Here is a 24,830-nt window from a genome sequence, read left to right as displayed (position 1 = left end):
CACAAACATCCACTTCTCCACACCAATTCACTCACCCAGATACAGAAATACAGTAGGAATGATGATCAATTTTCAGACTCCCAATACCAAATTCCTTAGGAACACTTTGCTTTTCATCTACAGGAAATATAGTACGAGAAGCCACCATGAAAATCTCAGAATTCACAAGAAACCGATCTCCACTATATTTCAGCAATGGAGAAAAACCTTAGGTCAATCCCTTGACACAGTAAGTACAAAAGGGAAAACACTTGCAATAATTTCCAGATATGCAATCCACAATACCACAACTGTAGATTGCCAAGCACTTCTCAGAGTTTCAGACTCAACCTTTTTACTTCAACAAGGACAACAAATTCATAACCTCAGAAAAGAGACAAAGACAACAAAAGCAAATAAATATTCAAGCATGCTTTGCCCAAGAAATGGGCTTGTATTTATAACCTCTAGATGCCCTTTTTGTTGCCAAAATGTAACTTTACTCTAGAAGCTTCAACATACAACATTAATAAGAAGCTTCCATTAGATTCTTTCACTTGACTTGGCTTAACTAATTAATAAATGACTCTTTGTAATGATAACTCAATCCTCAACTTAAGTGAAATTATAAAGTTAAATTATAACTTTATAATAAGCCATTTAATAACTTAATAATAATTTGGGCACTAAAAATATAATAACTCCCAAAATACTCATCATTTAAATATGCTATTTGAAATAGGAGTCATACCTATTATTTTTCCATGTGATCAAATGCACTTTCCAAAAATAGAAAGGGTCCATCTCAATCAACACCCCACTTACCACGAATAGTAGGTACACAAAATTAAGCTCAAACGAAGTCCAGTGTGAGCCAAACAAAGACCAACCTGTAGCTTACTGAATTATGGAGAAGACAATACCCTCACAAGCTAAGCCACTGCCTTAGAAGACCATCTATCCATAATAATTAGCCTATGAGGATCACAATAATAGGCCAATCCTTGAAACTTCAATGCTGACAAAAATGGGGACATTACATTTAAGGTATTGTGGATGATGTATCAAATATTTCCAAGAAAATTATAAAAGAAGTCTTAAGCATATGAAATATATATCCCAAGCTTGTGTGATTCCAGTGATTTAACACTAATAGATATATCTGCCAATAATAAATAAAACTTATGTTTTTATTTGAATTTCCAATAACATTTGGCTTCAAATAGTTCGCTTAGGGAAGTTTAAAACATTTGAACATCACAATTTGAATCTACTGCTCATATTATTATTATATAATTTGTGTCCCAAATATCGATCATTTGGACGACAATAGTACCCTATGGATGTATTAAACTAACCTCCCAAGTTTGCTGGAAATTTCTTCTTTCCAGATGGAATAGTAACTTAATAAAAATGCCAACGGCTCAATAAAGAGTCTCCTTCGGGAATCTTTAGAATACCAATCGCTATCTAATTTTTCTGCATCACCATTTGTTTAATAATTGAGAGCTACTATTTGTAATGCCCATTTCCAGCGTTTTTATTTATTTGTAGACAATATATATGCTGTTGGATAACAATGACTTATTAATCAATGCAGCGATAGTTACCGTCTTGATAAATCATTGCTGCTTACTAATGAACTTAACTGTTTATTTTTTTACTTGGATTGGTGTGGCCCAATTTTCTTTAACATTGATGTATTCACAATATGCATCTTCTTCTTTGTTCTCTTGAAAAATAATTATGATTACTGTTTGTTTTACTCCTAATGCAATTGGTGGTTGCACTGCCTTAGTTCATACTCCTCACTATTGTTGAGATTCTTTTCTTCTACCCGATTCTATCCAGCCAGTTCTTCGTGCAATATGTCTCTCCATATATGTTGTTCAATCTTCTTGTCTATTCTTCTATCCATTTGTATGCATTTGTAATCTAGCTCTGATACCATGTTAAGGTATAAAAGATTGTTTTCTGCAAATGTAATGACATTGCCATTATCATTGGTGTGTTCCAATTGCAGATTTGAATGTTATTTAAATATTCGTAGAGGAGATATCTTTGATAATTTATAAATTAATCATTTATTAAACAACACACACACACACACAGACACACAGACACACACACACACGTACACACACACATGCACACACACCCGCGCACGCACGCGCACGCACACGCACACGCACATGCCCACACACCCACACACACGCACACGCACGCACGTAGACACACACCCACACGCCCATGCCCAGACGCCCACACGCACATGCACGTACGCATGCAGACACACACCCCCCCACACACACACACACGCCCACACGCCCACACACACATGCACACGCATGCATGCACGCACGCAGACTCACACACCCACATGCACGCACACGCATGCACACGCACACGTGCACACACATGCACACACACACGCACACGCGCACACACACACGCATGCATGCACACCCACACGCACACACACGCACACCCGTGCATGGACGCGCACACGCACACACACACACACTAGTGCTTGTCTTATTTATGATTAATCACTGAGCACGTGCACGCACGCGCACGCACGCACTCACACGCACACACACGCACACGTGCACGCGCACACACACACACGCTAGTGCTTGTCTTATTTATGATTAATCATTGACTTTAGAGGGATTATCTCTAGGTTAATTTAATCTGCTAGAAGCGACAATCTTAACAATACGTACAAACTGAATACGGATTGATTTTACAACAATTGAACATTTATAGAACAAAATTTATTAGAAATCAAATTTAAATATAAACTATAATTAATGAGGAAAGTCACTACACATCTACAGTATATAAATATATTAGATTACAACAATGACACAGACTTCACAACAACAAAATGAGGTTATTTGATTAATCCAAAATACCTTCATATAGAGATATGTATAACATACCTGAGTGATCGCGATATCAAAACCTCTATTTGCTATCTCATGCTACCGTCTCTCTCTAGGTTACCAAAATCATTCATAACTAAAAGTAATCACTTAATATAAAAATAGCTGATGTTCTTTCTTTATTGCAAACACCTCATTCAAGATGGTTGCAGTGTCCATTACCCTTTCGTAAAAACAATTTGCATATGAGATTCTGTGTCTGTTGATCAGTATCTTAAGCAATCAGACCTCATACAAAATGTCAATTGAAGAGTATCCATCCTATTGCCATCATTCTCCGTGTAACAATTTTTGATCTGTACCCATTTCTGACAATTTTCAATAACTGATTTCTTTATAACTTCTCTCCCCTTGAAATCTGTTCCCATTACTTCTTATCATTCTTAATTTAATTAGTTTAAGCTTGGCATGGACTGGTTGCAACTGCTATGTCTACTTGCCTCATGCTATTTCAATATGCCTGAGTTCCACTATTGATTCTCTATATCTCTTTAACGAGTAGTCATTTAAAGACCAGCTGTAACTTTTAAAATTGCTCTGCAGACTCTTGGATAATGAAGCATTGCCATAGAATATTAAAGTTACTACAAGGTCTGCAGTGTCATCTTTGATGAATGCAAGAAATGGCTTCATAATTATAAGTGGTGTGTTTCCTTCTTTTAATTACTAAAAATATCTTATAACATGGGGCACTATTCTTTTATCTCAGCCCTTCCATTTATAACTTGTTATTTTACTACATCCATTGTTCTTTTGAGAACTTAATCGCTACTTGTCTTCTGTTTTTGGTTTATGTAATAGTTTTCTTGATGAAACTCAATATCATTTCAACTGCTTCATTTTTTTTTAACTCTCCTCTTGATAATATCTTATTATTGTTTGTTTTGGGTGATTCCATATCTTCTTAACTCATGGATTTCTTCGTAATTGGTTGTGATGGTATTGTCCTCATTTTAAATGAAGTACACAAATTTTTCCCTTATCGAAGCTAAGGGGTCTTTACTGCATATCAAAGTTGACATAAATCTCAACATGGATCATGATGTGTTAAGCATATAATATGCATTATGTTTGTCATTAATGACAAAACCTAATCATGAGATTATTAATAATTTCCAAATTTTTAAAAATACACCCTCAACATTTATGACAACTTTTCAATATACCTTGCCTTCTGTCCATGATGAGGTTGGAGGGGCAATAATTATTTTCTTGTAGTGCTGAACAAAATGTCTTGGTTTTTGTTTTACTCTCCTGTTAATTGTTTCTTGTGGAGATAAGGCTCTTCCCTCTGTTCCCTTCTAGATCTCGAACAACAAACATTTCCAAATTCATAAATAATAATTGTCAAATTCAACAATGAACATTTTCAAATTCATTAAATAGATATAGAAAATGTCAAATCTCACCTCCAACTCAGAAAAACCTTGTCTCTCAAGTCACGGTTAGGTGCCATATTATCAATGCATGTAACAACACCTATCATGACCTCATCAGCCCTAAATGAATTAGAGAAGTAGAATTTCGGGTTCAAGAAGTAGGCCAAGGTATGTATTGGTTGGTGGAGTTGGTTTGTCCACCTAAGATCAATGATACACCAAAGGATTTCATATTTTCTTGAATATCTGCAATAGTAATATGAAATTGCCTCATTGGCTCTCTCCATGACCTCATAAATGAAACCCATTGGCATGCCCTCTACATACACCATACAAAGAACCCTTACCAAAGGTTATGTCAGCTAAAAAAATGAAGACAAATTTTAAATTATTACAAAATCAACCACTCAAGAAAAAGCAACAAACACATTATCTTGTACAAGGTTTATACCTATGTTAGTTGTCTTGATCAACTCCTCTCTAGTTTTGTTGAACCCATCATAATAAACACAGTTACGATCTTCTCCACCTCAAGTTTTTTGGAGTATACAGATTGCAATCAAGCATCAAACACAAACATTTGCTTAAGACGAGGAATGACACCAAGAATGCTTTGCAATTCGAAGAATTGTCTATCAAATCGTGTTACCCTTGGTTGCACAAGGTCCTTGCCATTTGGGTGCTCTCTCATTAGAAAGAGAACCCAAGTATGGTTGTAAATGAATTTATTAACACTTTTAGCATCTTCAACTACCCTTTTCACCCATTAAATCTTCTCAATGTCATCTAACAAGAAATCCAAGCCGTGTACAACACAATAACTCCATGTGATTGTGGGATGCTTCTCTATAAGCATTCTACCTGCAGCGACATATGCAACTGTGTTGTCCATGATAGTTTGGACAACATTCTCAGCTCCAACTTCCTGGATTACCCCATCTAACAAATTGCACAAAGTCTCAATGTTTTTATTTCATTTAAGTTGATGTTTAAATAATGAATATATACCATTACCTTTTTCTGACTAGTTGACATTGTTGCATTTTATTTATGGTGATATTGTTTATTATATGAAGTGATGAGGAGTTATATTTTTATATATGTTTATGGAAAAAATTAAAGTGAAGCCAACCCCAATTTTTTGGACCAAATCCATGTATTTAACCCCCAAGCTTGAACTCAAACCAGTATGAGGATCACTAACTTATCCTTTAAACACTAATTTGGCCACTTCTGCCTATTTAGTACTTTATATTTCCCTATTTGTAGTTGTAAGTTTGTCTCAAGTTTTGGCGTGCTCAGGTTTATTGATCCATTTGTCAAAGATGTTCTAAGAGTGCTCTAGTTGACTTGAATATGTAGATAAAAATATTGAAGATTATCTTTGTATGCTATGAGCTTTGAAGATGATATTTATATGGATTCCTCTATTTTGGCCTCAAATCAACAGAACCTTACTGTGCTATTTCTGATTTTGTTTTTCAGGTTTTTATATCAGATTACCATTTTAAGACACATTTGGCTGAAGATTTTTCTTCGGCATCCATCCAAGTAAGTTGTTTTGCATGGTTAATTTTTTTGTAATTTTCAGGCCACCTCTCAATATAGAAAATCCTAAATTTTATAACAAGAAAATGGTTTTACAAATTTAGTAAGATGATGTTTCTTTGCATACTAGTTTGTAAGCCTTTGTACTTGTAAAAACTTCTTTTTTGGAGGATGTCTGGCAAATGTTTATAATAAATCATGTATGTAGGCTTTAATAATGTTGAAAAATACATGGTATGGCTATTGGATGATACATATGGATTCTAGCCCTTACTGGAAACATAAGCTCAGATGACATGTTATTTTTCAATGATTAGTATATCGTATGCTATGTCCCAAACTTTAATGCCCCTTTTTAATAAGTGAGCTCATGTAGGTCCTATCCTTACTTTTTGATAAGGATAGAATCCTCTTTTAATAAAAGGATCCATAAATTGAGAAGTTAGAAGTAAAAACTAAACTAAAATAATAAATAATAATACTTAATAATAATTATTTATAGAAGAATTTTATGTAAATGGATGTGTGGGTTCTATGAAAGGTTGTTGGTAGCTTCATGTCTGATTCTATGACAGGGTTATGATGAATTTTATGACAAGAAATTATAAAGGACTCATAGGTCAAGGAGGGCCTCTCTTTAGGTGAAAATCTCATTGAATATTTTACAAGAAAAAATGAACTTATTTTAGGCTAGATTCTCATCTATATTTATTATTTACAAAAGAAAGTTGGCTACGTCTATTACGATAATAGATAGAGTTTATTATTAGTTGATGGTTATCTATTTGTAATATATTGTAAATATTAGAATGTTTCTAATATTTAGTTAGGCTGTAGATAACTGTTTGTTTTCTTCCAGTTAGAATAGAAAGTTTCTATTCTTTATGATCGTTTTCTAAGAAAACATCGTTTCATTCTTTTGTATATCTTGACCTCTTGACCTCTGTTAATATCAAGCAAGTATTTTACCACTTACTTTGTAATATGGTATCAAAGCCAATACTTCCATTTTTTTCGAAAAATTTATAACTTTTTTCGAAGTTATTTACTAAGTTTTTTGAAATTATTTTTGCAATTTTCTCTACAACCCATATAGCTGATTGTGATGAAAAATCTTGTTTTTTGAGGAATCCAACTGAAGAAAAATCCTTCTTTTTTTGTGTTGCGCTTTGGTCTTCAACCGTGGACTTCTACTACCATTTCTTACCAAACACAACTTGTTTTTTGTATGTTACATATATCTCAACGAGCTCGCACGTTGTCTCTGCTTGAAGTTGTGACTTTTTTGGAGTTTTTTTGCAGACGAGATTTGCCTCTTTTGCGCATCTGTAACTACAAAATCGTGCCTTTTTTTGGGTTCAAATTCTCACTTCCATAGCTGTCTCTACCTAAGAGTCTCTCTCTAAAACAAAAATTGGCCTTTTTCTCATAGAAATTGCCATTATTTCTGCAACTTCTACCTTCCATGGCCACTGACTAGAAACCCTAATTTTTGGACTCATATTTTCTTTGATTACAGATTCTTGGTGGGTTTTTCGAGAGCTCAATTGGGTTGTCAAATTGTTCTGTGTGCCTCAATGTTTGTGCCTCGATTTTCGAGCCAGCGGATCTAGATACCACCAACATATTCTTTCTAGGTTTTTTGAGCTCTCTATTGGGTACCCCTTCAAATTTTTTGGGTCTTCCATTTTTTTGCCTCGAAGTACGTGCCTTCATAGATATTCATGCCTTTTCCTTGAAAAATGTGCTATGGCATCTTTTACTAATATTTTGCTCGAGAGCAATTCAAAATTCAATGGTCAGAATTATGGCACTCAGAAGTAGTAGATAATAGCAATTTTTGAATATTAGAATACTGATTAAAGTGTTTTGGGTGTTACATAGCTTCTGACTGCCCCTGGTACTGATTAGGAGACATGAGATCTGAATAATCGAGAGGTGGTGATGCTTCTCAAATTATCCGTACCTGATGGTCAGCTCTCTCAAATTCCACCCGTGAAAACAACTATTGAGATACGTGCACATCTCAAGAATCCTCACGACACTTCTAACAAAAGAAGAGCTTTCTTTTTGAAGAACACTCTGTTTTCTATTATCATTGATGAGCGAACATTGCTCCAGGCTCATCTAAATAGGATTCCGGAAATCCTTGATCAGTTGCTTGCCATTGGTTGCAAGATGGAGGAAGAGGACATTGTGGTCATCACTGTCAGGACCCAAGTCCTACGAGCATTTTATCGAGACTCTCAACATCACTTCTTCTGGTGTTGATCTAAATTCACAGATCTTTGCACGCTCCTACTTCAGCAAGAGCGATGGAAACAACATTTAGGTAGCAGTTCCAACACCACCACCGCCAAGCAAATCTTTGCTGCTAAATTCTTTCAGAAGGATAAAGGCAAGTCTCAGCAGTCTTTTCAGTAAAAGTCTTTTGCTCCAGCTTCAGAAGGCTCTCGGAAGAAGAACATTCAATGCAACTATTGCCACAAGTTTGGTCACATGAAGGTTGAATGTCAGAAATGCCTAGCTACCCAATGTAAGCAATTAGGTTCGCAGCCCAAAGAGAACAACAGAGTACACTGAGTAGATGGAATTTGCCTTTGATGCCTTAATGGCTAAAAGATCTACAGATCATGTGAAGTTGGCTGCTTAGTACATTGATTCAAGTGCCTATCGTCATTTCACCCACTGCAGAGACTGGTTCACTGACTACTAGCCTTATTTAGATTCTATTATTTTTGGTGGCGGAGAAGAGCACACTGTTGTCGGAAAAGGCAACATTCAGATTCAGTTTGTTAGGAGGAATCTCATTTTCCTTGATGTGTCAGTCAGTTTCTATGACACTTTCCACTGTTGGATGTCACCTTCAGGTCACATCATTGTACCATAACTAATAGGGTGACTCAGTCTATTGTTGTAATGGGTCTTGAAGATCATGGTCTTTTTTGACTTACTAATTCTGTTGATTCTTGGGACTTAGCTATGGCTGCTTAGCTGTCTTCTGTTAGCACACTTTGGCATCAACAATATGGGCTCTTAAATGTGCATTCTCTCTCAGCTTGCTTGGGAAGAGCTTGTCCTCATATTACCAGAGATTCAAACTCAACTTCTTGGAGTTTGTGATGCATGTCAAGCTGGGAAGTAGCATCGGACACCTTTCACTAGTGGCAATTCATGGTGAGCTTCTCAGGTACTATAGCTTGTTCACGTCGATATCTGCGGCCCAATGGCTACTCCTTTTGTTCTTGGGTTTAGGTATTTTCTACTATTTGTTGATGATTTCAGTAGAAAAATGTGGGTATATTTTCTTAAAAAGAAGTCAGATGCATTCCCTGTATTTTAGAAAATGCTTAGTTGAAAACGAGTCTGGGAAATATATGATTACTCTTAGGTCAAACAATGGGGGGAATTTTGTTCTAATGAGTTCTCTAGCTTTTTGGATACTTAGGGCATTAAACGCCAGTTGACCACACCCCACATACCACAACACAACAGTGTATTTGAATGTTAGAATTGAACAATCATTGAGATGACTCACTCCAAGGTCGAACATAGCCATGTTTTGAAGAAGTTTTGGGTAGAAGCAGTTAACACTGTAGTTTATCTTTTGAATCGGTCACTCACAGTGGCAGTCAAATGTAAGACTTGAGAAGAGGCCTAGTTAGGTCATAAACCCAAGATCAGTCACTTGAAAGATTTTGGTTCCCTTGCTTTTGTTTGGATCCCTGATGCATCACGCACTCATCAGAAACTCATGCTTGCTGGATTCAGTAGTCTTCACAAAGCCTACCGCTTGATCGACACTGAGACATCTCGTGTCCTGTACAGTCGTGATGTAGTCTTTGATGAGCACTAAGGGCCTTTCATGCCGGTTTTTTCTGTTCCTGATCCAACATATCAGCTTCTGAAGGCTCATGATTTAGGAGTTAGACTTCCATTAGGTCCACATGACGGGAGGGTTCTAGTAGCTCCTGCAACTCCAGTTCTAAAAGTGATCCCTGTACAAACACCTCCAGCTTCTCCTATAGGATCACCCAGATTTGTAGATGCTTCACATGAGTTTGATTCAGACTCTTCTAATGACGAACCTGATAATGAGCTCATTGATGGGAGTACTGCTCGGAAAAGGAGCAAACCTACAAAGTCTGTTAACTTTGCTCTCATGGCCAACATTCGTAGCGTGTTTGAACCTCAAACATATTATGAGGCTAAAGGAATTCAAGAGTGGGAATAGGCCATGACATCTGAACAGTAGAGCCTACTGAAGAGTAACAACTGGGTCCTTTTTGATCTTCCACCAGGGAAGAAACCCATTGGCTGCAAATGGGTTTACAAAATCAAATACATATTTGATAGTACTTTGGATAAGTACAAAGCTCGTTTAGTTGTAAAGGTCTTTTCTCAATGTTAGGGCATTGATTATGAGGAGACCTTTTCTCCTACTGCAAAAATGAGCACAATATGATTAGTCCTAGCCATGGAAGCATAGTTTGGTTGGAATGTCCATCAGATGGATGTCAAGAGCGCTTTCTTGAATGGTGATCTCCAAGAAGAGGTGTACATGACGCAACCTCCTAGTTTCAAGGTTGCTGGTAAAGAACGTCAGGTTCACAGATTAGTGAAAACTCTCTATGGCTTGCAGTAGGCCCGTACAGCATGGTACATGAAAATTGATAAGTACCTCAGTGATCAAGGCTTCTAGAGAGTTCTTTAGACTCAAATTTGTACATCAAGATTACTGACAGTGACATCATCTTTTTGGTCATTTATGTGGATGATTTGATCATTACTGCTAGTTTGACATCTTTGATTCAGGGAATCAATCATAATTTATGCCATTCCTTTGATAGGACTGACCTTGGGCTCATGCACTATTGCCTGGCTGTTGAGGTTTGGCAACATTGTTTTAGTATATTCATCTCTTAGTCCAAATATGCCAGGGCTCTATCAGACAAATTTCGTATGCAGGATTGCAAGCCTTCATCTACACCCATGGAAAAAATTCTCAAGTTATCCGCCAAGTCTGATTCTCCTCTTGTTGATGATACTACACATAGGCAACTAGTAGGCAGCCTCATCTACCTCTCTGCTACTAGGCCTGATATCAACTTCATAGTCAGCTACATCTCACGCTTTATGATAGCTCCCAAGGCTGATCATTGGATGGCAACAAGCTTGTGCTTTGTTATGTGAAGGGCACTTCAGATTATGGACTTCTTTACTCTTAGAGTTCTAAAATCCTAGACTTAGTGGGTTCATAGATTCAGATTGGGCAGGCTCTGTTGACAATAGAAAATCGATTTTTGGATATGTGTTCGGTTTGGGATCCATTGCTGTCACATGGACTAGTAAGAAGCAACAGGCAGTTTGTCTCTTCTCCATGAAGGCTGAATATAGAGGGACTGTTAAGGCAGGATGTGTAGCTGTTTGGCTTCATTGGATGCTTGGGGATATGCAAATGTCACCAATAGGACTGACCACTTTGTTTGTTGATAACGAAGGCGTTATGAAATTAGCCAAAATCCAATCTTCCATGAACAAATCAAGCATGTGGATGTTCACTATCACTACATACGACAACTGGTTGAAGACGGGACAATAGACTTGTATTATGTTCCTAAAACGGATCAGATTGTAGACATTCTCACTAGGCCTCTTGGTCATGATAAGTTTGCAAAATTCAGAGCACAGCTTGGTGTTGTGGATAGATTAACCATTAAGGGAGGGTATTACTATAATAGATAGAGTTTATTATTAGCTAATGGTTATCTATTTGTAATTTATTGTAAAAATTAGAATGTTTCTAATATTTAATTAGGTGGTAGATAACTGTTTGTTTTCGTCCAGCTAGGATATAAATTTTCTATTTTTTACAATTGTTTCCTAAGGAAACATCATTGCATTCTTTTGTATATATTGACCTTTCAGTCAAGCAAGTATTTTACTAGAAAAAATGGAACTTATTTTAGGCTAGATTCTCATTAATATTCACAAAAGAAAGTGGGGCTATGTCTAGTTGGGGTTCTCATTATATTTTAATTTCTACTTTGAAGAGGAAATGGGGAGTTTCAATTTTTGCCCCCAAGTTTTTCTGTAGTTGCTACGGTAGTTGGCATTTTTTCTTCCAAGCTGTTCTCTTGCTGCTATATATTGAGTTGTGTACGCGCCCTTGAAAACAATTGTCAATTTCATTGCTTTTTCCTCATAGTTTGAGCCTTTTGTTCAGCTATAGAATTGAAGGATGAGAACCCTTGAGTTTTTGAAATCCAAAGGTGGGTCTTAAAGATCTAGGGATGGTACTCTTTTGGTTTCCTATAGATGTTGATGAAAACTCCTTAATTGCTCGAGGGCAATCTTATATAGAGGCTGTATTTTTATTGAAAGTCTTTGTTTATATATTCATAATTTATTTTATATTATTGAAGCAATATTATATTATATTTTGGGAGAAGCTTGATTTATATTTGCATGTTTTTGTTTTTTGAAGTTTAACATATTTATATTATTAGTGCACTCTATTGCTGCGTCGTTCTAGGGAATATTGTTTAATTGAATAAAATATGTAAAAAATATTTTTTAGTTATCACATGCTCTCACCTTGCCCTACTAGGATTTGGGTGATTAAAAGTGCTGAATAATAATAGTATTTTCTTAGCTTCAGATGCTTTCCCTTGTTAAAAGTGCTCAAACAAAAACAATTACCTGGTTTAGAATGGTTTATTAGAAGCAGAAGTCTTTACTTGCACTTTTTGCAGGTTTATGCTTGCCCTTGTTCCAACCCATGCTCTTCAATGATGGTGGGAACTTGGAATAGTGCGTGAACAAAACACAAATCTATATTAAATGAAGATTTACGAGTTTGCGGCCTAATATTTACATTGACAGTTCCAATACCACTCCTTTGTAACCTCCCCATTTTTAGCAGGTTCCTACAGTTGGCCAGGTTAGTTCACCATTGTGACCCTCATGAGATGATAGTGGGATTTGAGGGTCTCAGTTGTGTGGTTATAGGCTGCTGGGCTTTCCAGCAGCGTATGGTGTGTTTTGGCTCTGTTTGAGGGACTTACTATTTATAGTAAGTCAATTTGTTGGTTCCGATGAGCTCAGTTGAGTTAGAGGAGTTGGAGGATGCTCTTAGTTTTTATTTCAGGCTTCCAATTTGAGCTCCAAGAATCTTGGAGGGAGCGTCTATTTATAGTCACCCCGTTAGGTTCATTCATCATCTTTCATCATCAAGATCATTTTGGTGTTGTCAGATTTTGATTCTGATGCCTCTTCAGTTGTTTTCGCAAGACGGGTGAATTATTATTATTCATATAAATACATTAAAGTTGCTATTTTTGATAGTGTTGTTGGTTGGTCACCTTAGCATCATAGCTTGTTGGAACCGGGACGAAAAGTTTTAAATTATGGGAACAAGAAACAATGACCTTACGTGTCAGAATTTCAAGTTATGGTGAAAAGGTCATTTTTTGAGCCAAAAGCAATTAATAAATCAGATTATAATGACACTTTATTATATTTTAATGTTGTGTGTGGGAAGCTTTTTAAGTGAAGTTCATTTGGGAAACTTTGTGCCATTTGGAGATTATAAATATGAGCCCATTTGATGAGTAAAACATCCGATTATTTATTTATCTCTTTGCCTGTTGTCTTTGTGACAATTCCAAGTCTGTGGTTTTGTGCCTTTGCTGAAGTATAAGGGTTAGATTCTGAGTTTATCTTGCAATTTGCTGCTGAGGTAAAGCAAATTGTGATTGCTTCTCTACTATATCTATTGTTATTGAGAGGTTGATTGAACAAGTGTTGAAGACTAGATTTTGGAGAGCGAATTGAAGACTAAATTATTAATTTTATGCTTCTACGTCTTGGCTGGGAGTTCAATTTGAATGTTACAAGGCTGCCGTTTGCAGTTTACCAATTGCAGGGGACCTAAGGAGGGTTTGTGTGACATTTTTGAGGGGCCATGTTACAATTTTCAAGAGTTGCATTCAATTTATATGGCTTGCGATATATGTTATTGGGGCTGCTGTAGATTCACATTGGACTGAAAATTAAAAGTCAAAGCCAATCTATATTTCCAAGTTCTTGACATTTTAAATATTTTTGTTGCTACTATTTGTTTGAAACATTGTTGGTAATGAATTAAAGCTGGAGCAAATTGTTTGTCTTTTATAATTATATAATTGCACAGTTCGTAGGGCAGAATTATGAATTAATGTTGGCATTCATACAAACTTCTTAGTATTAAATTGATCTGAAATTGTAAGTGCCCAGTTGCATTCTCTAGTGTAATTTTGAAAATCAAATTATCAAATTTGCAACAATAACAGTAAAGATTGCCAAATGTTTGATGAAATGTTAGACTATTGATTAGCAAAGGAAAATTGATGATTGTTAAGAATATAGCCAGCTGGGATTTTTACAATATTTTTCAGTTATCACATGCTCTCACCTTGCCCTACTGGGATTTGGGTGATTAAAAGTGCTGACTAAATAATAGTATTTTCTTAGCTTCAGATGCTTTTCCTTGTTAAAAGTGCTCAAACAAAAACAATTACCTGGTTTAGAATGGTATATTAGAAGTGAAAGTCTTTACTTGCACTTTTTGTAGGTTCTTGCTTGCCCTTGTTCCAACCCATGCTCTTCAGTGATGGTTGGGAACTTGGAGTAGTGCATGAACAAAACATGAATCTATATTAAATGAAGATTTACGAGTTTGTGGCCTAATACTTACACTGGCAGTTCCAATACCACTCATCATAGATCCAGGAAATTGAGAAATTGAAGTACTCTCTCCATTAATGACTGCCATTTGCCTCTTTTTAAAACCTTTTTTCTGCCCAAAATCTCTAGTTGGCATTGCACTTAATGTACAACTTCAGAGGGTGCTACTATGTATAATTCAGGATACTGAAATGGTATGTGTGCAAGATCATACTTCAATTGATTAATATCTCTCCCATTGTATTTCAGTCTGCAATGAAAACATGTTACTATTAAGATAATATCTTATACTTTCTATAATAGTCAACTACTTGTCTGTAGTCCGTCTTTCAGTCTAGATAGGAATGTTTCCTATCCTGTCTCTTTTTTCGAAAGACCAGATAGGAATGTTTCCTATCCTGTCTCTAGTTTTGTTTCTAATTCCGTCGTCAGTCTACGTTGTTTCTTTTAGAAACAATGTCCTTGTAATTCTTTATAAGGAACACATTTGTTCCTTTGTTTATTAATCAATCATTCGGAAATCCGTTAATCTGCCAACTCTTCTTGAATCTTGTAACATGGTATCAGAGCTATTACTTAATTTTTTTCGAAAAAATTTATAATTTCTTCGTGAAATTATTTGTTTAATTTTTTTCAAAATTATTTCTGTTGAATTTCTCTAAAACCCGCTTAGTGTTTTCGGCCTAGAGAAATTCCCGAACTCGGGTCTGCCTGTGTTTGTTCAGCACACTCTAGCCCCATTTGTCCATGCACATCGATCCTTGAAGAAAAATCTGCCATTTTTTATCAAGAAATCTGAAGTTTTTTCAAGCTTTTTTCAGCTAGGGTCTTTTTTTTCGAAACCCTAATTTTTGGGGTCGAAAAAATATTTTGTCTGTAGATTTTTGGTGGGTTTTTCGAGAGCTCAACTAGGTTTTCGTCCGTTTTTTCTGGGTGCCTCGATTTTCGAGCCAACGGATCTAGAAAATGACAGCAGATTCCTTCTGAGTTTTTGGAGCTCTCTTTTGGGTCATTCTTTGATTCTTTTGTGTCTTTCGTATTTTTGCCTCGAAGAACGTGCCTTCACAGTTTTTCATTGAAAAACGTGCCATGGCATCTCTGACAAATATTCTACTCGAACATAATTCCAAATTCAATGGTCGCAATTATGGAACCTGGAAGCAGCGCCTCATCGCAATCTTCGAATATCAAAACACCGATCAACTTGTTCTGGGTGTTACGCAGTGTCCGACTTCTCCAGGTCCTGATCAAGGCGAAGCTGCATTTTTCGCCTTCTGAATCTGTTTCTGTTTTATTATGGGTTTGTTGATTTTCTCCTCAAAAATCATTTCAAGTTGTCTGTAATACGCAAGGTTGTGTGAGATTTTGGGTTTGTTGATTTTCTCCTCAAAAATCATTTCAAGTTGTCTGTAATACGCAAGGTTGCGTGAGATTCTGGGTTTGTTGATTTTCTCCTCAAAAATCATTTCAAGTTGTCTGTAATACGCAAGGTTGCGTGAGATTTTGGGTTTGTTGATTTTCTCCTCAAAAACGAAGTTTTGTAATTGCAACTTATTTTGAGTCATAGCACTCTTCTGGCAAAGCTTCTTGGTTTCAACATTCTGTAGATCCAGGGAGGGTCTCAGTTATCATAGAATGTTCCGACACCCGTACATTGACCATTAAGGGAGGGTATTAAGATAATATCTTATACTTTCTATAATAGTCAACTACTTGTCTGTAGTCCGTCTTTCAGTCTAGATAGGAATGTTGCCTATCCCGTCTCTTTTTTCGAAAGTCCAAATAGGAATGTTTCCTATCTAGTCTCTAGTTTTGTTTCTAATTCCGTCTTCAGTCTACGTTGTTTCTTTTAGAAACAATGTCCTTGTAATTCTTTATAAGGAACACATTTGTTCCTCTGTTTATTAATCAATCATCCGGAAATCCGTTAATCTGCCAACTCTTCTTGAATCTTGTAACAGTTACTTTACCCCTTCTTTTTGCCAATGGTGTCATGTTTCCAACAAGAGTCCTTTCTAACTGGGGTATACATTATGCTTGAAAATTTAATCAATTTACAAATGAATACCAAGATGCAATAAATTATAAATGAAAACTTAACAGTTACTCTTTCTAAGTATATTAAATTGAAAAAGAATGAAAAAAACTAACATAGGTTTTTAAGCCAAAAGTAAACAAAAAACGAAAAGCAAGATTTATTTATTTGATTAGTACAGTTTATTTTTTTATTCCATTAACCTAAATTTATATAATTTAAAGTAAATGTAGAACTCAATGGAAATTTGAAAAGAAGATACTAAAAGCAAGAAAAAATTATAACCTCCCTCTTTAAGTTTGCTCCAAAATGAGGAAATGCTGCTCCAAATTAGTGGTGGCCTCCTCCAAATCCTTCTTAAGATCCTAGAAATGCCAATGGCAGCTGATAACCAATCCAAATGATCTCCAATCACTATTTTGTTCTCAATCAATCTATTAGCTTTCTCTCCAATGGCAATGGCATATATTTTTTTCTCAAGAGGTATTTTTTCACTCTCTGTACCTGAAAACAAAATGAATGACCTTTTAGGATGGAGGGGATAACTAAAGTGTTTCTGTTTTGACTTGAGTGTTTTTCATTTTTTATTTCTTATAATGTCTACCTGTGCAAAAACAACTTGGACTCAGTACTTGCTGACTCTTGCAAGTCTTGAAGACTTGGAAAGTCTTGAAAGACTTGCCCAAACCAAGTCTTGGGTACCTATGCCTCTTGTCGCCATTGGACTAGATTAGTCTAGGCGAGTCTTGTCACTCTGTGTGGTGGGGGGGTGTGGTGTTGTATTGTTATTTTTTCTAAAATAAATTTTGAGAGCCATAGGGGACACTCAACACCCTCGAAATTGTTGAGGAACATCTTGATACCCCTTGAGATGGTAGGATGTCCTTGTGGCATTTGTAAAATGGGGGGCAGAAATTATCCTTAGCCAAAGCTTTAGTAAAATTGTATGCATTATATTCCTCGGTAGGCGCATATTCCAACTTATTGTCTGCAGTATATTCCTTGGTAGGCAAATATTTCAACTTTACTTCCTTCTCAAAAACTTTCTCCCTTAAGAAGTGATATTGGATAGAGATGTGTTTTTTTTTCCTTGAATGTGTCATGAGATTCTTGGACATATTATTAACATCCGCGTTATCATGTTAGTGATGTCCCCTTTTGGAAAGGGGATTTAATAAATAAATATAAAAATATAAAAATAAATAAATAACAATATTAAAATATATAAATAAACAGATCATAATATGTTGGCATGAACATGATAGAGAGCACACATGGTCTACCACTGAGAACACACACTGGTCTCACCACTACATGGAACTGGAACTCACGCCTTTACTTTCTTACCTGCTGGGCCAGCCTAAATAATTAAATAATAACTAAATAAATATTATGAGAAGGAAGAGGATTGAAGAAAGGTAAGCAAAAGTATTGAAGAAAACATTAATTTCATGGATGTTTCACAATGTATAAAAACATATGTTTTCTGATGATAATCCAAAGAAAAGTAAGAAGACATCTAGCTGCCACAGATTGTAAAGATCCCTACTAAAAACTACTAACAACTACCAATGCTGAAGTACGGAATTTCGTCAAACACTTGGCATGCAATCTGACCTGTAGTGCTGTAGAATGGAACTGAATACGTACTATGGGAATTCCGTCAAACACTTGGCAAGCAACTGATTTGTACTGTTAAGTTTTAATACCGTACTCAAGAATTTGTTGTGCAACAAACCCACAGTAAACTAATGTAATAACAGTGCCAAAATGTAGTGATGTAAGAACAGTACCAATCAATGATGTATTTCAGGAGGGTTGCCAATTACAGCATTCAGATCTTACAACTCCAATACATGAAGAATGAATCTATTGAAATGTCAAGACCTCATCAATGCACTTCACATTTACTATGACAGTCCAAATACATATATATGATTTTCAATGAATAACAATGACTGATCTTAACACATATGCTGGATTGTTACAGTCTGTACTATTTTTTGATCAGTAAAAACAGACTCTTATTGCTATTCCTAAGACTGAACACATTAAATTGGAACCTGGAAATTGATGCAAATCATTGTTGACGAATGCTGATGAAGAGACACCCGAACTGCTTCCCAAACTGGTCCAGAAACTGCACTGTACCCTGCTGCTGAACCTCACAATCTCATTTCCAACAAGATAGCAATTACTGTAGCCGTACCACTGTAGCTCGGCACTGTAGCGCTGTCACAGTTCACCATTCACTTTGCAAATTAGTTTCTAATTTGCAGGCACCAAATAAACCCCCAGACTGTATATTGCAACAGCGTGGAGATTGATAGCTGAGAGGGATTTCGTCCTCAAAGCCCCAGGAAGATTCTCTCCAAACTAAACAAGTGATTTCTTCAATCAACCAACGCATACCTCAAGGGAAGCTCTTCCACCTCTTTTATTTTGTTCTCACAAAACCCATGCCTTCGTCTTGTCAATGTGGGATTAAAACATAACTCCCTTATGTAACTTATGTCTCCAAATGTATTGTAAAATAAAGGGGACTCTTTTATTTAAATATTTCCCACCAACTATAGTCTAAGCATTAACAAAGTTAAATATTTGAATTTAACTTTATAAAGTGACTTTATTAATGCAAAATAAATCATAAATGAATCTTTTTGTCGATTTTAACATTTACCATCGACATGTTGCTGCCATAGGATGTCCAATCATATCCAGAATGACTTACTATAAATAGTAAGTATGCCCAAAACTACCTCAAAACCCCTCAGAGACACCTGCAACTGAAACTGTCTAGGTCAAATGGCCTCTAAGTCCCTTTGATGTCCTGGTTAGCCTATGGGACCATGGGGAAATAGGCTAACGACACATCATGCTATGAATGCTAGAAAGGGGACATTACATAGATATCAAAATAGAAAACCTTGACTAATCAAGACATGTTGATATATTTCCAAAGCAATATAACAGCGCTTACATACTATTAACATCTGTGACCTTAATACTGTTGACGTAAAAGTAATAGTTGGTTTAGCTCAAAGGCATGATACAAAGTGACAGAATGAAGGAAACTACTGAGCAGAGAACAAACAATTGTTATTGTCTTTGAGGACAGCGAGCATATGTGAAGACAACTGCATATGGCTTCTTAGGAATGACACTCCACGTTATGGGTTCATGGGGGCATTCTCCTATGCTAAGGAAGAAGATTATGATCAGGGGAAACACCAGTGTAATTTGATATCAATTATAACAGAAAGTTGATAGCATTAGACAAAACAATTAAATGAAGAAATGAATGCAACACAGGACAAGTATCGAGAGATCAGCGTTCGTGATCTTGTGATGATCAAGTTATTAGTGGTTAGTGATGATGAGAAGGAAATTTCGATACAGTGGTATAGGAAAATAATCATCAATGCTAATATAAAGAATTAAACTAACTAAAATGTTAGCGATTTGAAACAAATTTGTTACAGTAGCGTTAGTCTAGGGTTGATTTGTTGTTTATATGAAGCGTGATTTGTGAAGATGTGTTATTTAAATGGTTGTGACTACTTACTGAAGAAGGATATCTCTTGTAATTGACTCTGTTGGGAGTTATAAATAAGTGAAAACTTGTGAGATGGAAGGGTGGAAGTAGATTGCACAAGTTATGGACGCATGAGGAATTGGTGATTATAATCAGTGATGGCTTCATCAACAACAGATGCATGAACACAATGTAATTAATCTGAAACAGCAATCAAGTGTCATATGACAATGATCTAAGTTCGTATAATTACAAATCAGATCCATTTTGGTGCACCAGTAATATTTTCTCAGCCAGATTCATACGAAGAAATCATTATCTCTGGTATAACTCAGAGTTTGAAAAATCAAATATATAAACAGGCTTGTATTATAAACAGTTATATTATTGAGGGCAATCAGATATAGGAATATTATTTCTTTAAAATATAATCAGGTTTCTAACTGCTCAAATGCATGCTTGTACATAAATCAGGGACAACAAACACACAATTTGCTTTAATCTTACATACATTATATATCAAATCTGCCACTTTGTATATGAACTTATATATCTATAGGTCAGTCACATCTGTCCCTGAATTAAGGAGATCCTACGCATGGTTAATTGAAGATATATCAACTTAGATATTATTAGCTAACTTATATTCTAGAAGTTAGAACTCACTTTAAGACTTCTGCTCGGGGTAGAATTTCCAGAATTGATTTCAAACCTTCTTAATTCAGTACCAAGGAAAGTTTGGTATTATTCCTGATAAAATACTGTATGCTTCTATTATATGCAAGTTTTCATACTAATCACGCCTTTACTATTATCCTCATAGGGATACATTCAATTAAGACTGCTCACTACCAAGGGTTTCGCTATTCTAACTGGAGATGACCCTGGATCCTAGAGGATTGTAGAAGTCTTATATATATCAATATCTCCATCATACAAACCTCAGTAAGACCTCAAAGTTATAATCACAAGTACCCTTTGACGCAGAGAAGTAGAGCAACTAATCTATTTAATTATAGGAAAAATCCTCAGAGGTCCCACGAAGGGACATTACAATGTCCCTCTTTTTCCCCAAATGAATCTAAAGGACGTGAGTGGTAGGCTCTAATGTCAAATGATACAACCACACTTGGAACAACAAAGGATACTTGATTGTTGCAACAATATGTTTTGTATTCTCAGTTTTATAATCATAATATGTTTATATAAGCCTAAGGTACAATGGATATTTAAGGAAGCTTCCAGATGGAGTAGGTTGCACATAGTAACATCTGCAACTTTAAATATATAAAACAAACCCATGAGCCAATGTAAAACATCCAATGAGGTACACTGTGCATGTCACTGTCATTAATAAACACTTCATCCCATGTTGATGTCCCATCATGCAGTTTATTAGTAGTAGATCTAATCAATCAGTTTTCTCATCAGACATTTTATAGTAATTTTTAAATTAGTTTCAAGCAGTAATCTTTTTGTTATTAGCAAAGCATATATCCTGTTTGTATGTTTGGAGCTTTCCAGTTTCTGATATATATTTTTTAACCTATAAGAAAAGATGTGGGAACACTACTATCACTTTCACTTACAGAAAAAAAATCAAGTCAGTGTATATTTATGAATTTCTTTCTTATTCAGTAATAGCATTTGTAAGTTCAGCATTTTTTTACCTCACATGGTGTATACATTTTGTTGTACTATTCAGGTTGAGTTGGTTGTTGAAGCACAAAGACAAATTGTTGAAAGTGGTGATCTAGCCCTTTATTCAGCTGAAGCATGTCTTTGTGATTCACGGAAATTGTTCAAGGACAGTGGCCAATTTGATTTACGTTCAACAGAATTTATTTGGTTGAATCCCTGCCACAATATTGAAGCTAGGGTAGCTACTCAGGGTTATGGCGTGCTAAGTGGAACTATTGAAAACCCAAGTCTGTGGTCTGCAGAACATGTAAGATGCCTAGAGCTTCTTCCTATATTCTGGATACATCTGTTTCTTCTATTTTATGTCGAGTTTTTGTGCAGATATGCACTGCATGGTATTTAATTCAACTAGTGTATGCAAACGTGCAGAGTTAAGCACTGTTCTATTCAGGATTAAATACAATATATTGAAACATGCAGATGGTCCTATTATTTTTGATTTTCTTATCTGACATCAATAACTAGGTAGACATACTTGAGACAAATTACAGTTATTTTTATAAATTTGAATTCTAGGTTCCATATATTTTCACGAAAAAAATGTCAAACTCGGAAAACCATACAAAGCCATGTACCAACAGATCTGTTCCCAATTTCATGGTTTTTAAAGTCTCTCACATAGGTAGACTGTGTAATGATCTACCCCTGGATGGTGTTTTCCAATTCTGATTTTCTCAGATCTGACTTTGAGTAGCATATGGAAATTCTATTTTTTTTTTTTGAGTTTTCATGTCTTTTTCCAATTTTTATTTTTTGAGGTTTTTCCTATATTATTTTTTGAATGAGTTGATAAAATTTGAAATAGGGAAATAAATACTCAAATGCTAACTACAGCGACTGATGCCACAGAATAAAAATTTCTTCAGATTTATTTGATTGAAAATAATAACAAGAATGCCATACTAGGAGTCTGGTCTGATTTAAAGTAATGATAATTATGTGTTCTTTCAGAAATTCCTGTAAACTCTTCAACGCTTCAATGCTGATATAATAAATTCTGTTTTTTCCGACTTCTAATGCTGCTGCTGCCTGTAGAAACGACCAGATCTGAAAACAAAGTAGTGAGATCACTCATGTACTATTACGAGTGGAAGCAAACCTTTTCTGCAAGCTCCTGCGAATCTGTACAGACACAATACAGTGATTCTCTTGCCGAAAACGTCTGCTAATCTGCGCAGACCTGCAATTTTTGCTACTCAAGTCCAGGCTGGTTCTGAAACAATATATTACCTTACACTGTACGGCCAGCTGGTGATCGAAATTGTTAAATGATGCTTTGTGAATCACTGATCTGCAATTGATTTGTTGAAAGCTGCCTTATTCAAATCAGATCTAAACATTTCATTGCACAACCAGGCTAATTTTGAAGAAACATGTTTGTAGTATCCCTTGGGTGGTCTCACACACCCGCAGGCTTCCAAATCTCTGAGAGTTTTCGTTCTCAGAAATCAAATCAGCTGAAAAACCCCTTCAGAGAGCTCTCCACAAAATTGCTGATGTAAAAAATGATTTTTGGATATGAAAAATGACTCTCCAACTTCTATTTTCATTTTCACTTTCCTTCCGAGTGCAATTTGGAATTAGGGTTTTTAATTCACCTGTTTCTTCATAGAATAATGTTTTATTCAATATAGTTCCCCCACCTAGGGTTTCAAACTTCATGAGGATCCATAATTCATTATAAACTTGGCCCTCTTTTAAGTCATAAAAATGATTTTTAATACCTAGGGACGTGGGCCAAATGTTATAATACTTTATTTTTAATATTATATCATAAGTGATCAAAATAATCACTTTTATATCTATTTAATTATTCCCAACATAGGAAATGATTAAATTATTTCTCACTAATTCTTAGCTCACTCATCTGGACCCTGATCTAGATTATATATGATGCCCGTTGTCTGCTGATGCTTGTTGTGCCTTTCTAAAATTTAGAAACTCTCCTAGAGAATAGCAACTATGCCTTAAGTGTCCAGGCTGATCCTGGAGGCCTCCACGTATGTCCCTACTAACTCCCAATTTACTCCTAAAAATTAGAAATTCTGTCTATAATCTAGGAAACTGCCCAAGACTAGTCACACCGGTTCTCCAAGCCCTAATATATTGTCACAAGCCCTTGGAAGGATTCCCTATCCATCTCGCTGGTCTGCAAGACCCCGTTAATAGGTCAATCCTGTTAGCTGGTACTAACTCTAAGGGAGGCGTAAAAAGGGCGACATTATAGTCTGCCCTCCCCAAAGATTGCTTGTTTTCGAGATATGACAAGACAAGATAAGATAGTGATATTAATGTCCAACAAGAGATCAACAGAGGGTCTCAGGGAATGGAAGATACAACAAGGGAGAAAAATAACCGAGTAGGAGCACCAAATAGTGTCCGAAAAAGAGGGAACATGAGAGAAAAGAAAGGGAATAACAACAAACAAGAGAAGGACTAAATATCCTTTTGCGGTACAAAGAAATCCAGCATTGAAGGATAAGGCCTTGGGCAACTACAGGTTTGGGGAAGTCTTTGAGCACTGGAGGAAGGGTGTCGCTGTCTGGTGAGACCACGACGAGCTCTAACAGATCTGATATGCCTAGAGACGGCTGTAACAAGTAGCCTATAGAGAAGATGGGTCCAATGACTTCACCCATCCACAGAGTGGCTCAATCAATCCCTCCATAAACAACATCACTCATCTATGCTCTGAAATATCATAAACCATGACTGAAAGCCTTTGGAACTCACTAATGTAACTCTCTAGTCCACTAGATTGCTTCAGCTGAGCCAACTAACGGAAGTAGACCTTTGGATCCTTCCTATCAAATCTCTCAATTAGGCGATCCACAATTTCCTGATAGGAAGGGATCTGATCATGTTCCAAAGAAACTAACCCATGGTAGTACTAGTCATGGTTAGCTCCATCTAGATGCAACACTCCAAATCTGATAGTGTCCACCTTTGACATAGGACGTAGAGCCAAATACGTGTCA

At 36.0% G+C, this 24,830-nt stretch overlaps 1 protein-coding gene across 2 annotated transcripts in view; it reads left to right on the top strand.

Annotated features, from left to right (window-relative positions):
- Positions 1–24,830, top strand: part of LOC149535315 (glycoside hydrolase family 2 protein) — a 294,481-nt gene that overhangs the window by 155,250 nt on the left and 114,401 nt on the right. For both annotated transcript variants that reach the window (XM_089806686.1, XM_089806687.1), the window contains 2 exons: positions 5,792–5,857; positions 21,857–22,099. In XM_089806686.1, coding sequence (XP_089662812.1) covers positions 5,792–5,857; positions 21,857–22,099 — 309 coding nt within the window. The remainder of the gene's footprint in view (positions 1–5,791; positions 5,858–21,856; positions 22,100–24,830) is intronic.

Source organism: Cupressus sempervirens, chromosome 10 (assembly GCF_028749045.1).
Source record: "Cupressus sempervirens isolate cs-2001-9-10 chromosome 10, ASM2874904v1, whole genome shotgun sequence".
In the NCBI taxonomy this organism is placed as follows: Eukaryota; Viridiplantae; Streptophyta; class Pinopsida; order Cupressales; family Cupressaceae; genus Cupressus; species Cupressus sempervirens.
Note: the sequence above shows the minus strand (reverse complement) of the source record. Positions and strands in the feature narration are given on the sequence as shown.